Source organism: Podarcis tiliguerta, assembly GCF_965153285.1.
Source record: "Podarcis tiliguerta genome assembly, chromosome: 3".
Classification (NCBI taxonomy): Eukaryota; Metazoa; Chordata; class Lepidosauria; order Squamata; family Lacertidae; genus Podarcis; species Podarcis tiliguerta.
Genome location: NC_139536.1, coordinates 31585864 through 31601123, shown reverse-complemented (window position 1 = coordinate 31601123; position 15260 = coordinate 31585864). Strand labels below are relative to the sequence as shown.

General features: G+C 40.6%; 1 protein-coding gene across 6 annotated transcripts in view; it reads left to right on the top strand.

Moving 5' to 3' along the window:
- CDC42BPA (CDC42 binding protein kinase alpha) overlaps positions 1 to 15260 on the top strand; it is a 153627-nt gene that overhangs the window by 23142 nt on the left and 115225 nt on the right. For all 6 annotated transcript variants that reach the window (XM_083434380.1, XM_083434379.1, XM_083434378.1 and 3 more), the window contains exon 2: positions 13931 to 14022. In XM_083434380.1, the coding sequence (XP_083290506.1) occupies positions 13931 to 14022 (92 nt within the window). The remainder of the gene's footprint in view (positions 1 to 13930; positions 14023 to 15260) is intronic.

The following is a 15260-nucleotide window of genomic DNA, read 5'->3' as shown; positions in this document are numbered from 1 at the left end:
TTTGAGCAGACAACACTGACACACACACACACACACACACACACTATATAAAAACATACAGATAATTGCAATAAAAACAGCACAGCACCAGCCCTTTCAAAGCTATTAAAAGCCCATTAAAATCAGTCATTTCCCAAAAGCCTGTTGTAATAAGAAAATTGTAGTCAATAACATCTGGAAGGTGCCACATTGGCTACATTTTAGGTATCTAGTTCTTAACAGTGAACAGGGGGGGGGGAAATCATATTTCACAAGGATCTGTGCAGCCTTTATATTTCAACCTATAGCCCTAGGGCAACTGACTGTGGAGTCTCTTGTGTCTTACTAGATCTGGAGGATTGTCACTCTGGTGCTGTCTAAATTCCTGACAGGTACTTGCTTTCACATTAGGATTTATAGAGTGAACGGTCTCTTATTGGAGGAAGCAATTGCTTTAAAGTCTGAAAGTAAAGCTGTAAATTCTAGATCTGTCTCTAAATCTGTCTCTAAATCCATAATTCTAGACCTCTGTCTCCAAATGTATAACATAGTTGTTGTTTCCAGATCTCAGCTGTACATCAGCTTGCTAGATTTCTGCACTGCTTCGGTTTCTTCTCAAACAACACATTCCTTTCAGGACAAAATGGATTTGTCCAAGGTATCTCATTGAATGTGCTACATTTTTGTTAATATTCACAGCGTTATTCGGTTGCTAGAGAAAAAAGTGGGCCAACCAAAAGGACTAAGCGAGCACGTTCTGATATGTTTACAGTTATAGGCATTCTGTGTTTAGATGTTTTGATTATGATCTGGGTTCTACCCAACTTCTTATATCCCTCTATTATGAGAACTATCATTTTATTCCTATTCACCTTATTTAGTTACCGATTCATAGAACTTCCGCTCTTATCTTATTGCTGCTTATTAACATGACTATTTTATTGTGTATTATAATTAAGGAGTATTTTTTAATTATGGTGTATTTTAGCAATGTTGCATAGTTGGTTTTCATATTTTGTAAAGCCGATTTTGGCTTAAGTACCGTATTTTCCGCCCTATAGGGCGCACCGGCCCATAGGACACACCTCGTTTTTGGGGGGGCGGAAATGAATAAAAATATTTTCTTTCGCCCCCCCCCCCAGCCCCCAGAACAGGCTGCTGCCCGCAAGCCTTACAAGCCCGGCGGCAACTCCTGCCAGGCTCGGAAGGCTTGTGGACACCTGCGCGAAGGACGGGGCGCCCTCCGGAGGGTGCCCCGTGCTTCGGGCTGCAGGCTGCTGCCCGCAAGCCTTGCGAGACTGCAGGAACTCCTGTCGGGCTTGCAAGGCTTGCGGATAGCTTCCTGGAGAGTGAGAGGGGTCGGTGTGCCCCGACCCCTCTCGCTCTCCAGGCTTCAGCGAAAGCCTGCATTCGCACCATAGGACGCACACACATTTCCCCTTCATTTTTGGAGGGGGAAAAGTGCATCCTATAAGGCAAAAAATATGGTAGTATATAAATTAATACATAACACTAGTCTTCGGTGAGAAAATTGTGTTCATTTCTGCTGCTGAATATACTGTCAGAAATCACTGCATGGACCACTTTTTTGTCTGTAGCAAGCTAGTGTAGCCTGCTTTCTTTCTTTCTTTCTTTCTTTCTTTCTTTCTTTCTTTGTATAGGATTCTCTGTGCTCCTGTTTTTAGATCTGACTGTAGAGTAGTGGAGCAAAAGCTTATTTACAATTAATTTGACAGATGCCACCTTGATCTCAAGCGGCTGTTTGGTTCAGATGTAGACTTACCCAGAAGATTAAGAACACATATTTAAAATAAACTGTTACTAGTTTTGCCTATGGCTGACATACAAAAGGAATTCCACATTCTGTTTAGTATTGTTTTTACAATGGTACCTTGGTTTTTGAACGTAATCCGTTCCGGAAGACAGTTTGAGTTCCAAAACATTTGAAAACCGGAAGCCTCAAGCAGGAAGCTTCAATACGGAAACGTTTCATGGTATATGGTTCCATGTACTTATGTATTCATCTGTAGTGTTATCTGCTTGGATATTTTTATGGTCTATAAATGTTCAAATAAATAAAATAAAAGTTTGGGTTAAGTTTGTAGATGTTGGAAAGAGGACAGATTGGAACCTATGCTTAAAACATATATTTTGCTTCCCCACCATCTCTGATATTTCTTCAGATCATTTTAATATACCATTTCTATCTGAAGCAATGAAATAACTTGTTAGTTTGGAGAGTAGTATAGTATACTGTGCTGCTGCCAGGCTATTTTGTGCAAGGCTAACTACTTGCAGGGGTGCACTTTGTCTTTAAAATTTCAGTGGTGTCCTATGTGAAGCTAATACCCCACCCCACCCGCCAAAAGCCTCTTGCCTTCCTTTCTGCTCAATGTCATAGTTGCAACGCCCTGTGGTACCCCCTGAGCTTGGCACCCAGTGCGGTGAAACCAACCAAGCTGCCCTAAATTCACCTCTGTACTTGCACCCCCTCACCAATTGCTATTTTTAAAAAACAAGTGTCGTAGAAAAAATGAAAAGCACAAAATTTGAAATTGCTAAATTTATTTTAAATTGCAAGAATAAGTAATGCAACAATCTTTGATTATCTTTCTCAAATACAAAAATGTTTTAGCACACAAATCATTTTGAATAATCTTGTGAATTGTGATGTTAAAATTTAAGTTTCTTAAAAGATTCAATTTCAGGAAAATCAAAATCTCTGCATGTCTTTTCCTTGGCACATTTTGTAACCAATTCCTTCAGGTCAATTGCTGATGATTGGGCATATATCAATTGGATATAGCTGTCAGTTTGCCAACTAGTCTCCTTTACAACATGGATGACCATATGTAAGTTTTTATAAGTTTGAGAAATTACGATCACCACTTGCCACTGACAGTGGAAGTTTGCGAAGAATCCTCAGAGCAGGGCTTCCCAACTGTGTGTTGCAACACATTAGTGTATTGGCTGCTGTATGTAGGTGTGTTGTGTGAACTCTCCCCACTTTCCTTCCGGGCCTCGAAAGGGGTTAGTTTAACCTCCAGTTTGCTAGTAAAACTGAATTACTGTGTCGTGAAATTATGCATGTCTAAAAAGTGTGTCACCAACATGAGAAGTTTGGAAAGTTCTGCCAGAGAGCAATAGAAACATTAGGCACATTATCCAGGAGTTTTTCCTGTAGTATGAAGAGAAGTACTCCTTATGGTAGCATAGACTTTGGAAGTGTTCAAGCTATTGCTGTAAGTTCACCACACAGATCTTCAGCATCAATATCTTTGTTTCCATTGTGCACCCATGATTTTTGCAAATTCTTTCAGGCCTTAAGTACATATTCAGTAGATTAAGTACCGGTAGTCTATAAGTCTGAAAGGGTGTGGTTATCTAAATTGAAGTGTCTTTCTCAGTTCTGTCCATTCATTTATGACTCACCCTATTATTTTTTATGATTGTAAGGTGTTTTAAACTGCTTTTAATGTTGTGTTTTAATGTTGTAACCCCTCCTGAGACCTTAGGGTGAAGGGTGGGTAATAAAATAGTCAGAGTTGGAATAGGAGTAGTACTATCTATGAGTTGAGTGCTTTGAGTAAAATGGGGCTTTACTATTCCCTTCTTGGTTCCTGAAAATCAGGCATACTCACATGCACATTCACATGAAAGAAGGCAAGAGCACTAAACTCTATTAAGCTTTGCAAATCTACCAGATGTAAAGAGCAGCTTGATGAATCCTCAGCACTTGGCTTTTCATCTTTGATAGCTTTTCTGCAAGACTACTTCAGAAGCAATGCCATGTATAATATAGGGAGTTCGCATAGGTGTACAGAGTCATTGCACAGTTTTAGACTTCATAATCCTTGAGGCTCCTCAGAGTCTGTGGACATAAAGTGGTATTATTAATTCAAATAATGAGATGTGGATTTCATTTTATGTTTATTAATATTTAAGTTGTGTAATATAGGTTAAACTATTCCTGTTCTTAGTGTAGAGCTAATAATTATGATCAGAATATATCATTAAAATTATTTTTTTAACTAAGATGAATACTTTTTGGTTATGAAAAAGTAAAAATGTTGGAGGAAATACTTAAATGCTTAATCCCTGCACATTAATCATTGAAAAAGTCCCTTTGAGTTAAGTAAGAGTATTAAAGGTAAAGGTACCCCTGCCCGTACGGGCCAGTCTTGACAGACTCTAGGGTTGTGCGCTCATCTCACTCTATAGGCCGGGAGCCTGCGCTGTCCACAGACACTTCTGGGTCACGTGGCCAGCGTGACAAGCTGCATCTGGCGAGCCAGCGCAGCACACGGAACGCCATTTACCTTCCCGCTGGTAAGCGGTCCCTATTTATCTACTTGCACCTGGGTGTGCTTTCGAACTGCTAGCTTGGCAGGCGCTGGGACCGAACGACGGGAGCGCACCCCGCTGCGGGGATTTGAACCGCCGACCATGCGATCGGCAAGTCCTAGGCACTGAGGTTTTACCCACAGCACAACCCGTGTCCCACCAGTAAGAGTATTAGTCTTGCAGTAAAGGTGGGAATCCTATACATACTTACCTCGGAGTGAGCACAAACAAACATAATGAAGCTTTCTTTATTTTAAAAATGTCTAAGCCACCCTTCATCTAAACAGATCAACAGTAAAAGAATAAAAGTAAAACACAATAATCATAAAACAATAGAAGCTAAAAGACCATTCAGAAAACCCAACCAACCAAAAGTAAATAAGAAAATCATAACTTGGTGCCAGAAATATATTTTGACTTCCATTAATATGTCTATTTACTATAAAGGAAGAAGATGATTTTAGTTTTCTTTTCAGAAGAACAATATTGCAATTACATTTATTTAGTAACATTTAAAAACATGGGCTACTTTGTTTGAAAATAGGAGTGATTGTATTCAACAATGAAAGACTATAGGAAAGTATTTTTGCAGGCCTTGTATACATGCAAGTAATCCCACAGCAAGAAAACCTGTTATCTCATGCTAGCGAATGACATGTGGGTGACATTTCTAGGCTGCACTCCTGATATGTTGCATGTATTCAGCTTTTGCAGTCTAGGAACTGCCTACAGTATAACTAATTTCTCCTAGGAAAGCCAATGAGTTACTTTCCTCTTCCTGCTCTAGTGGTTGATTTAGGGGGGGGGGGGGGAATGAATGATACATTGTGTCTCCTGGTGTAGCAAATCACTTGGCAGAGGAGAAATAGACCTTTTGGTAATTGTCTTCTCGAGTGCTTTTTTTTTTCGTAGAAAAAAGGGTGCTAGTACTGATCATAAAGTTCTTACAGTAAGCGCCACACTTTTAACATTTTTTGGGGGTAGTACTGAGTACCCTTAAGTACCCCCAGAAAAAAACACACGCTGGTCTTCTCAGATACACATTTCCAAAGCACCGAGAGTTCTTTTGAGTTGTGAGTAACCAGAGATATCCCAGCCAAAAGGGTAGAGCTATATAGATGGTGTATAGGTTGGGAGAAAATATGAATGTCCTGGGGGAAAGATGAATGTGCTTTCTCAGATGAATGGTTGTTGAATGCTGCAAAGACTCGAAAACATTGCAGACCTGGCAGGAAGATGCTGCTTAGAATTTTAGAGCATTCAGACTGCATAGAAGGACAGTGTGATTCAAGGAGTTTGAGAAAGTGTGCATTAGCAGTGCTTGATCCTGTTGGGTGGATCCACCTCGTTTTACACTAAGCAGCCGCAACTATAGGATATTCTGCAGTAGCTTTAGTGCTAGATTTTATCAAACAAGAATAAAAGTAAATGAAAGCCTAATATAAAAATATAATATAATAAAACACTGTTTCATAGAAGAGCATAATTGGCAGGATAAACTGGTGCCTATTCTGTTTCATAAGAAGGCAGACTGTATATGGAAACTGTTGATGACAAAGAAAATACCGTACCATCTTTGGAAAATGCAATGTCTGTCTGTCTGTCTGTCTGTCCTCCCCCTCCCTCATGTTGTAGACTTCTTAGGATTTTGCACTATGAGACGTATATATGTACAGAATACAAGCTTCATTTACCTGGAAAAAAGCTCTTGACCTCCTATTTTACGTATAATACTTGTCCTGCGCTAACATGAGTTTGTGTGTCTATGTATTGGAAAATCCCTCGACTTTTGGGTAAATTGTGGTTGGGCGTGAGAAAAGTTCCCAGAATATAAAGTAGGGTTGAAAACTTCTGGCCCTCTTAATGTTTTTTGAACAGCTCCCATCACCCCCAACTGCTGGTCATGCTACCTGGGACTCATGGTAGTTTGGAGGGTTACAGGTTCCCCAACCATAATCTACAACCATGAGGTGGTGACTTGCCACCTCACCCTCCATAGCTGGCCTCTTGAGGCATCTGAAGATGGCCCAATCACAAAGAACTGGAGGACACCAGAAGATTAGAAATCAACTTGTTTCTGGGTGGATCTGAAGCCCAATACCAATAAGAGTTTGGATGTTATTCTTTTGTAGATCTTTCTAGGAAAGCATTAAAATGGTATGTTGGTTCTAAAGAAGTGCTGCTTTTGCTTCTCTGTGACACACAACCCATTGAGACTTGTACGAAATTCAGACTACACAGCTACTTTTCATCACTAATTTAAAGCAACAAACAGCTTGTTCCTGTATAGTTCCGAAGAATTTTTTTTGCAGTTGCTTAGGAATTTTAAATATGCTTCCAGCCTAATTGCACGGTAGATTTAACTGTACCCAAATATTCAAAAACTAAGCATATGTGAAATGAGTCTAGATATAGTGTAGGAGTGGACTGAATTCAGCCCTGAGTGAACTACTTTTAAAAAATAGAATTCCCATGATCCACCATGTGCCTTAAATTTACAAAGCAAGAGTGGCATACTCAGATCTCTTAATTATTAAGACACAACAAATTTGTGTTAACTGATTCTGGATGTGTACTCTTATTTAATTAACATAAGTAATTTGTTGGTTCAGCCCAACAAATCAGTGTTATTTGCAAAAATCTCAGCAACCACCAAGCAATAGGCTGTCCATCGGTAGATAATGGCATGTATTCGGTGCACCCTGATAGAGTGAATTTGACTATTTTCAATTAAATATGTAAAAGTGAGTTAATTTTAGGTTCTGTTTCTTAAGTAGTAAAGGCTTTTATTTTACTTCTTTTAGTAAAGGATCCTATTATAGCAGAAATAGCCTCAGCATTGTTGGATATATCTCACAGACAGTGTGGCATGGCGATTAAACTGTTGTTTCAATATGGGAGAATCTGGTTCAAATCCTTGTTCAGCTGTGATACTTGTTAGGTGGCCTTGACCAAGTTCCTATCTAAGGTTACCTGCGTCCTAAGACTTTTGGTAGCTAAATGACAGTCTTGGGGTCCTTGGAGGAAACTGGGATTTTCATGGTGGCATCCAGTGCTGCCGTTCTGCTGGTGCAACAGACCTCTGTATGCACGAAGGAACTTTCTCTTTCTCTCCCATCTCCTCCAGCCTCATTTGCACTCTCAAAATCAGCTCCAGAGGATTGGGGAACCCTCTGGAGCGATTTAGGAAACATGCAGGGGGACATGAGGAAACAGAAGTCCCATTGCACCAGTGGAACTAAGCATGTGGACTATTGGATACAATCCTAAAGCTGCAGTTACTTCACGCTTACCTGGAAGTTTCATTTAACTGAGACTGTTTCTGAGTATACATAGGATTGCACTGCATATTGTTTGTTGTACAGTAGCAATTTGCTTGGTGTCCTTTACGCTGGTAGTTTATCGCTCACAGATAACATAATCTGATTTCTCATTCTGACCTTAAATGTGTTGCTTATTGGGGTCAAGAGTGGAGCAGGATGTATTGACTTAAATCAAAGTGATGGGGAGGGGGAGAGGTTGTGAATGTAATGGTGCATATAAAATAAATTAAAAGTTAATTTTCTGTCAAACCAACATACGTAGGTAATTTTTTTTTAAAAAAATAAAAATTTAAAAATAGTTTAGTAGCACCTTAGAGACCAACTAAGTTTGTTCTAGGTATGAGCTTTCGTGGTTGGCGCTGTGGTCTAAACCACTGAACCTAGGGCTTGCCGATTGGAAGGTCTGCAGTTCTAATCCCCGCGACGGGTGAGCTCCCATTGCTCGGTCCTTGCTCCTGCCAACCTAGCAGTTCGAAAGCACGTCAAAGTGCAAGTAGATAAATAGGTACCACTCTGGCGGGAAGGTAAACAGCGTTTCCGTGCGCTGCTCTGGTTTCGCCAGAAGCTGCTTAGTCTTTCTGGCCACATGACCCGGAAAAACTGTCTGTGGACAAACACTGGCTCCCTTGGCCAGTAAAGCAAGATGAGCGCTGCAAACCCAGAGTCGTTCGCGACTGGACTTAACTGTCAGGGGTCCCTTTACCTTTTTAAGATGGCGTTTCCATGCGCTGCTCTGGTTCGCCAGAAGCGGCTTAGTCATGCTGGCCACATGACCCAGAAGCTGTATGCCGGCTTCCTTGGCCAATAAAGTGAGATGAGTGCCGCAACCCCAGAGTCGGTCACAACTGGACCTAATGGTCAGGGGTCCCTTTACCTTTAGGCTATTATTTATTTATTTATTTATTTATTTATTTTTATTTCGACTGTGTCAGACCAACATGGCTACCTACCTGAATCTCGCAACATAGTTAAAGACTGGATCCGGAGACCCCAGTATGATGAATGAATGGTCCATCTTTTAAAATTGCTGTCAGCAAAAGAAGACTTTATTCCATTACAGGCTGAGTAAGAGCAAATTGCTCTGTCTCATATCCATGGGGGCTGTTGCCTGGTAACTGCCAGCAAGGGAAGGATTGCTTTTGTCATGGGTGGAATGAGATAAAAGTTCTCAACCCCACTCCCTCGCCTCATAGATCATCAGTGAGCTTCAGTGCCTAGTAAGGTGATGGCAGAAGGATGAGGGTAGGAAATGTCACCTGAGCAATTGTACCATTGGTCACCACATTATTTCTGTTTCTGATACCAGGTTTGAATGTGGTTTTTCTTGGAATAACCTTTTTGTAAACCACTCTGAGAGACTATCGGGACTTTGAAGCAGGGTAAAGGTAAAGGTAAAGGTACCCCTGCCCGTACGGGCCAGTCATGTCCGACTCTAGGGTTGTGCGCCCATCTCACTTAAGAGGCCGGGGGCCAGCGCTGTCCGAAGACACTTCCAGGTCACGTGGCCAGCGTGACAAGCTGCATCTGGCGAGCCAGCGCAGCACACGGAAACACCGTTTACCTTCCCGCTAGTAAGCGGTCCCTATTTATCTACTTGCACCCGGGGATGCTTTCGAACTGCTAGGTTGGCAGGCGCTGGGACCGAGCAACGGGAGCGCACCCCGCCGCGGGGATTCAAACCACCGACCTGACGATCAGCAAGTCCTAGGCGCTGAGGTTTTACCCACAGCGCCACCCGCGTCCCCATAAGCAGGATTGAAGCAGGATATGAGTATCTTAAATACAAGCTACATGAGGTTAGGCCAGAAATGTAGTCTTTACAATTTTATTTTATTTCATTTATTTTTTGGAAAAAATCTGCTTTAAATTAAATAACTCAATTTTAAATTTTTAAAAACTGATTGTTTAACAAAAAATTTAAATTATCCATCCTAGGGTGGAATAGGGTGTAGCCAATGATGTTTGGGTGATCTCCAGTTGACCTAGCTAGAAATGTGTTACATTTTTGTGCATGATTAGGAGTAAAAATATTATTTTCGTAACTATACTATTAAAGGGCAGGAACCTGTGGGTGTACTTTATATTTTCAGGAAATGCCAGATCTTTTTCAGCTTTACTTCCAGATGTTGGCACTTTTCTGTTTGTCAGGAAAAGTATGTGAAGAATGATTCTAAAGAGTGAAAACAGAGTAATAACTGTTAAAACTGAGAGAGATGTTTGTGGCTTTTTCTTTCTTTTTTAACCTTGGTGTAAATAACATTCTGTTACCCAGCTGCCATTCCTGCAGACTATAGGGTTTTCCCTCATCTGCTAGACAGAAAATTGGCAGGCAGTTGCAGTCTTCTTTTTTTAAGTGCCTTTAGAATATATGTGTGCTTGTGTGTGAAGGGTTGATTCCCTCTTCTTCATTCCATCTTTTGTTTTTCTTCCCTGTTTTGGCTTTGATAGCTCAGACTTGCAAACCAAATTTCTGTATCACTCCCCCCTCTCCCCCCAGCTGTTGTTTTGACCGTTTTTGGAGTCTGTATTCTGTTATAGTATATGTGTGTCTATCCTTCCCTTCATTCTCTGCACTTTTTCTATGCCTATATTAAGAAGGAAGGGTTGCACAGCGAAATTCATCTTGCACATTGCTGCCATCATCCATCTGCACTGCACCAGTATTTTGTAGATTTCCTGTGTAACAGCATCATGCCTTGCTGTGTTGGCTTCAGAGTCCAAATCAGAAGAGCCTGAGGGCCATTTTTATTTGGCCACTTTCCCACTGTGAATTACTTTTTGCAAGGCACACTTTTCAGTGTGTTTTGTCCAGAGCGCAGTCATGAATGGGTTTGATGTATGTTCCACTATATGACAGAAACCAGTCCTCCTTCCTATGTTTTTGACTGACAGTTAAACACAAACTGGACTCATCTGGCTATTCTTGACTCTCTCTGCCCTGTAAAAGGAACACAGGAATCTACCTTAAAAGGTCAGATCATTTTTCTGTCTAGTCTACTCTAACTGCCAGCAACTCTTTGAGGCTTTACGTGGATGTCTTCTCTGACACCTTCTATCCGATCATTTTCAAGATGTCAGGAATGGAACCTGTGCACATCTGCCTGCAAAGCACGTGCTGGAACATTGAACTATAGTCCTGCCCCCTCTTAAGTAGAAAGAGATTTCTGACAGGCTGGTCAACAGCACATCACAGGAGTTTTTCTTAATTGCATCTCATCTTGTGGTTCTCGGTCTCTGCGTTTGTGGAATTTTTTTCTGTTCTATCCCTTCTGTAAGCTAAGCCTGCTGTATGCACTAAGAATGTTCAGTCCGAATTCTATGTTTACCTGATCCCTGCTTGTCTGCTCTGTTTCCCCTAGTTCTGATCCTCCCACATCATATTTCCAGAGCCAGTAAGCCCTATAGCACTGCCCTTCTGATCTTCTTCCAGAATCAGTCACGGAGAGCCAGAATTCTAAGTCCTGCTGGTTTTGTGGGAGGCAGTAATGTTTGTGAACTTGATAAGATGGAGTCCCATGTCAACATCCTCTGTAGTAGCCTGTACAACACTCATTTTGATTGAAAAGTTAATGTGTTAGTCCACAGGATTTGGTTAAATATCCTTATATTAGGAAGTAGATTCACTTTAGAAATGCTCCTAGTTTAATTTTAAACTGGGTAGGCAATGATTGGAACTCTTTTGTGGCAGGGCAGCAAATTTCATTAGAGGTCAATGTTGTGCTCTTCTGCTTGTTTCATCTGCACAAGATTCCAGTTTGCCAATGTAACGAAAGGTTGCATTTGGGCTTTTTGATTCAAAGAAAAGGTGAGCGAGAGGTGACATGATAGAAGCTTTGTTTATGTTCAGTGGTGATAAAGGAAGCAAAATGACAAGGACTGTTGCTTTCACGATCTGCTTGTGGGAGTCTTAAAAGTATCTGCATAGTTAATATTAGAAATGTGATGATGTGCTAGGTTGATCCTTGGTCTGACCCAGCAGAATTTTTCTTATGTTCTTATCCAGTAAGCAGTAGCTGCTTGCTCAGACCTCTTCGCTGACCAAGCAATGAAACTGCTGTGAGAGAACATCTTCATAGTTTGGCCACTGAGTTTTTTTCTTAACGATTTTGCTGCTGCAAAGACTGCAGATGTTTACATACAGAGAAATTATGATGATGTTGATGATACAGCAAATTGACCTCTCAAGTTAGAGCTGTTCAAAAATAAATGGCCCAGGGAATTAATTATTCTTGCACTATCTGTCTTTATGGAACCCTATGGTCACATAGTTCCTTAACTATTTTCTTAGTCATGAAAAGTATTCTAAACATTATTAAAGATGTAGTGATATCATAAATCATCAGATGTAGCACAGGCATATTTTAGAAGTTACTCCCCCCCCCAACTACTTTTACCAGTGCTTATTTTTCAAGTATTCCCACGACAGCTTCTTATTAATGCATGACCTCGCCTGCACATACACATGAATGTACACTCCACCAGCACGTGTTTGAGATCTTTAGCTAAGAGTCATGGTGCACCATTCATATAAGGGGGAATTAATAGCCAAACAACAAACCAAAGTTTAGAATGGAAAAAAAGTTGCAGTTAAAAAAACCCAAAAGAAACATTATACAAGCAGTATGTAGATTAGATTGTCAATTACTTGGTTAAATCTAAGGAGAAGTAGAGACATGAGGAATCTAATATCAAATAAAGAGAGGGAAGGGTAATAGGCATCAGAGAGACACAAAGAGATCAGTGGGTTAGAGGAGTAGTCTAAAATATCAAAATTAAGAAACTTGCATCATAAATTCAGATTGACTCCTATATTTTTGATATGTACATTTTCCTTGAAAGTATACTTTTTCTTACACCCTGTTTCTTAAGAATGTAGGAAGCTGCCTTACACTTAGACTATGAGCCCCTGTAGGCCAGTAGTATCAACAATGGCAGCAACTCTCAAAGGTTTCACATATGAGCCTATTCCAAACCTATATGCGGACACTGAAGATGGAACCTTTCACATGCAAAGCAGATGGCTCTACCACAGCCCACAAGGTGCTTAAATTGCTCAGGTGCTTAATAAAACCTTGGCACAAGGATAACTTGCAGGAGCATTTCTGGGTTCTCGAAATCAGGAAGCTGTCTCATACTGAATCAGGCAACTAGTCTATCTAGCTCAGTATTGCTTCCACTGATAGGCAGTGGCTTCCATGTGGGGGACATTCCCAGCCCGACCTGGAGATGGCAGGGATTGAGCCTGGGACTCTTTGTATGCAAAGCAGATACACCACCACTGAGCTATGGCTCTTTCCTCTAGTGTTCAAATGGCTGTGAGCTGGTGGGGAAATTTTGAGTTCAGTGGACAACTAATATGAAGGGCTCTGCCCATAACCCTCCAATTGGACTCCTCTTAGGTTATAGCTGAAATGTGTTTATAACGAGTTACCTCTTCTATCTCATGACAATGTATCACAGACTGTCCATTTGGTTTTGACTGTCAGTTCTGTTTTCTCAGCCTTTGTGTTTTGTGAGTTCTGTAGAATGACCAGAGGAAATGAGAGCCAGAAAAAAGAGAAAAAATTGACAGGTGAAGTTTTCCGCAATCTCCACATGACAAACCACAGTTCTTTTCCAGAGTCTATTCTTTTGCGTAGCTCTTTAAGGTATCGAATAGCTACAATATGGAAATTCATGATAGTATTTCCCAATCCTATTTATTTAATTTTAAACTTTAAATAACTGTAGTTTGCTCCCATTTTGATCTGGATAGATGAACAACCTTCTAGCTTAAGGGTGCCATATGTCCAGAATTTCCTGGGCACAGCTGGAATACCACATTCGAAAGCAGAATCCAGCCAGAAATCAGCTAAATGTCCGGGAACATATGGCAACTGATGTCGGGCAGCATCGTTTTTGCTTATTTTACTAATAAATAGCTCAAAAACATCTAATTTATTTGTGATTTTGCAAAAAAACTCAGCAACTTTGGCCAAAAAAATGGGGGGGGGGGCTCAACAACTTAGTTCCCCCCTGCCCAAAAAAAAAGCTCAATAAGATTTTAACTTCAAAAATTTCTGCAGACGGTAATATGTAAATACCATGGAGGTATTTCAAATACTTGCTGTATGTATTTAGAATGATGTCTACTGTGAACATGTTGTCAAATCCTGATAATTTTGATTAGTTTTTGGTAGATAATAGGTTATACCACTCATTCTTAAATGTTAGTCGTGTACAGGTTTTTAATATATTAATATTGTTACTCTGCCTAAAATGATTGATATTTTCCTTTGTTCCAGCCAAGCCTTTCACGTCTAAAGTGAAACAGATGCGACTACATAAAGAAGACTTTGAAATCTTGAAGGTGATTGGCCGAGGAGCCTTTGGGGAGGTAAGAGTTATTTAGATGTTGAATGGGCCTATGGAAGAATCATATGTACAACTAAATCACAGGATATACTTCTAAGCTTTTTTGATGTGGAAATGCATTGTATGCACTGTTGGGCACTTGAATTCAATTCATTCCACAGTTTGTTGGTTTTCTGCACTTATTTTTGTAGGGGCATTAGGACCTCATTACTAATGTCACTTTGTTTGTTTATTTATTTGCTTTGCTTTGCATATTTAAGGATTTGTGGGCTGAACATTTTGTACAATCTTTCTAAAGCTATCACTATATGGTCACAGTATTGGAAGGAAGAATGATCTGGAAAGACCTTTGCTTTGCGGTTTCTTAAGTCTGTTTAGTGGGATAGGTGTAAAAAGAGAGTTCTTGCAATGGATGTAAGTAAGCAGTAGGTTCTCCCGGGTTCTAGATCATGGCAGTCCAACTTTTCATACCAAGTGGGTTGCAAGAGTACTTCATCACAGAACCCGCAGGCCACACACTGAATTAAATTTACATATCATTAATTAAAGCGTTTGCAATATACTTAATATACACAATTTATATACTTAATTAAATACATAAAACACACAATAGATTCAATATATTTAATTATTAAACAAATTTAGTACACAAACAGATGTATGTGCTTTTGTTAACAACGCATGAGAAAACCACAATTTTTTAAGGTTTTAATGTGTTGTTTTCTTGCCAAGGGCTGCCAAAAAAAGCCTCATGGGCCTCAGGTGGCTTGTGAGCCATGGGTTGGATCACCCTGTTCTAGATTAACACTGATGCTACCTGCAGAAATCATCTGGAAGTAGGTGTGAACTGTGAGGTTCCCATGTTTGTGGATGACACATGAGGCAGACTGAGTAGGTTACCCAGGGTGGCTAAGTCCTTGTTCTTGTTTCTTCAGCTTCCTGCTCATTCTCTGCATGATTTCTGCCAGCACCCTCCTCCTGCCTTCTATGTTTGGGGGGGGGGGGCGGTGTTCCCAATTCAGTCTTTGTCTCTTGAGGCTAACATTGGTCTCTTTGCTAGAAGTAGGTCAGTGAAAGCTGTACATGCTCCCATGAAGCATCATTTTGTTCTGGACTCGGACACTACGCCATTCCCATTGCAATGGCACTTTGTTTGGCTCCCTGCAACTTGGTTGGTACAGCGCTGCTGGCCTGGGTTCCTGTGGCAACTGGTACTTCTGCTGTTGCTGCTAGCAAGTTCTTTGGCACTACTGCCACTTC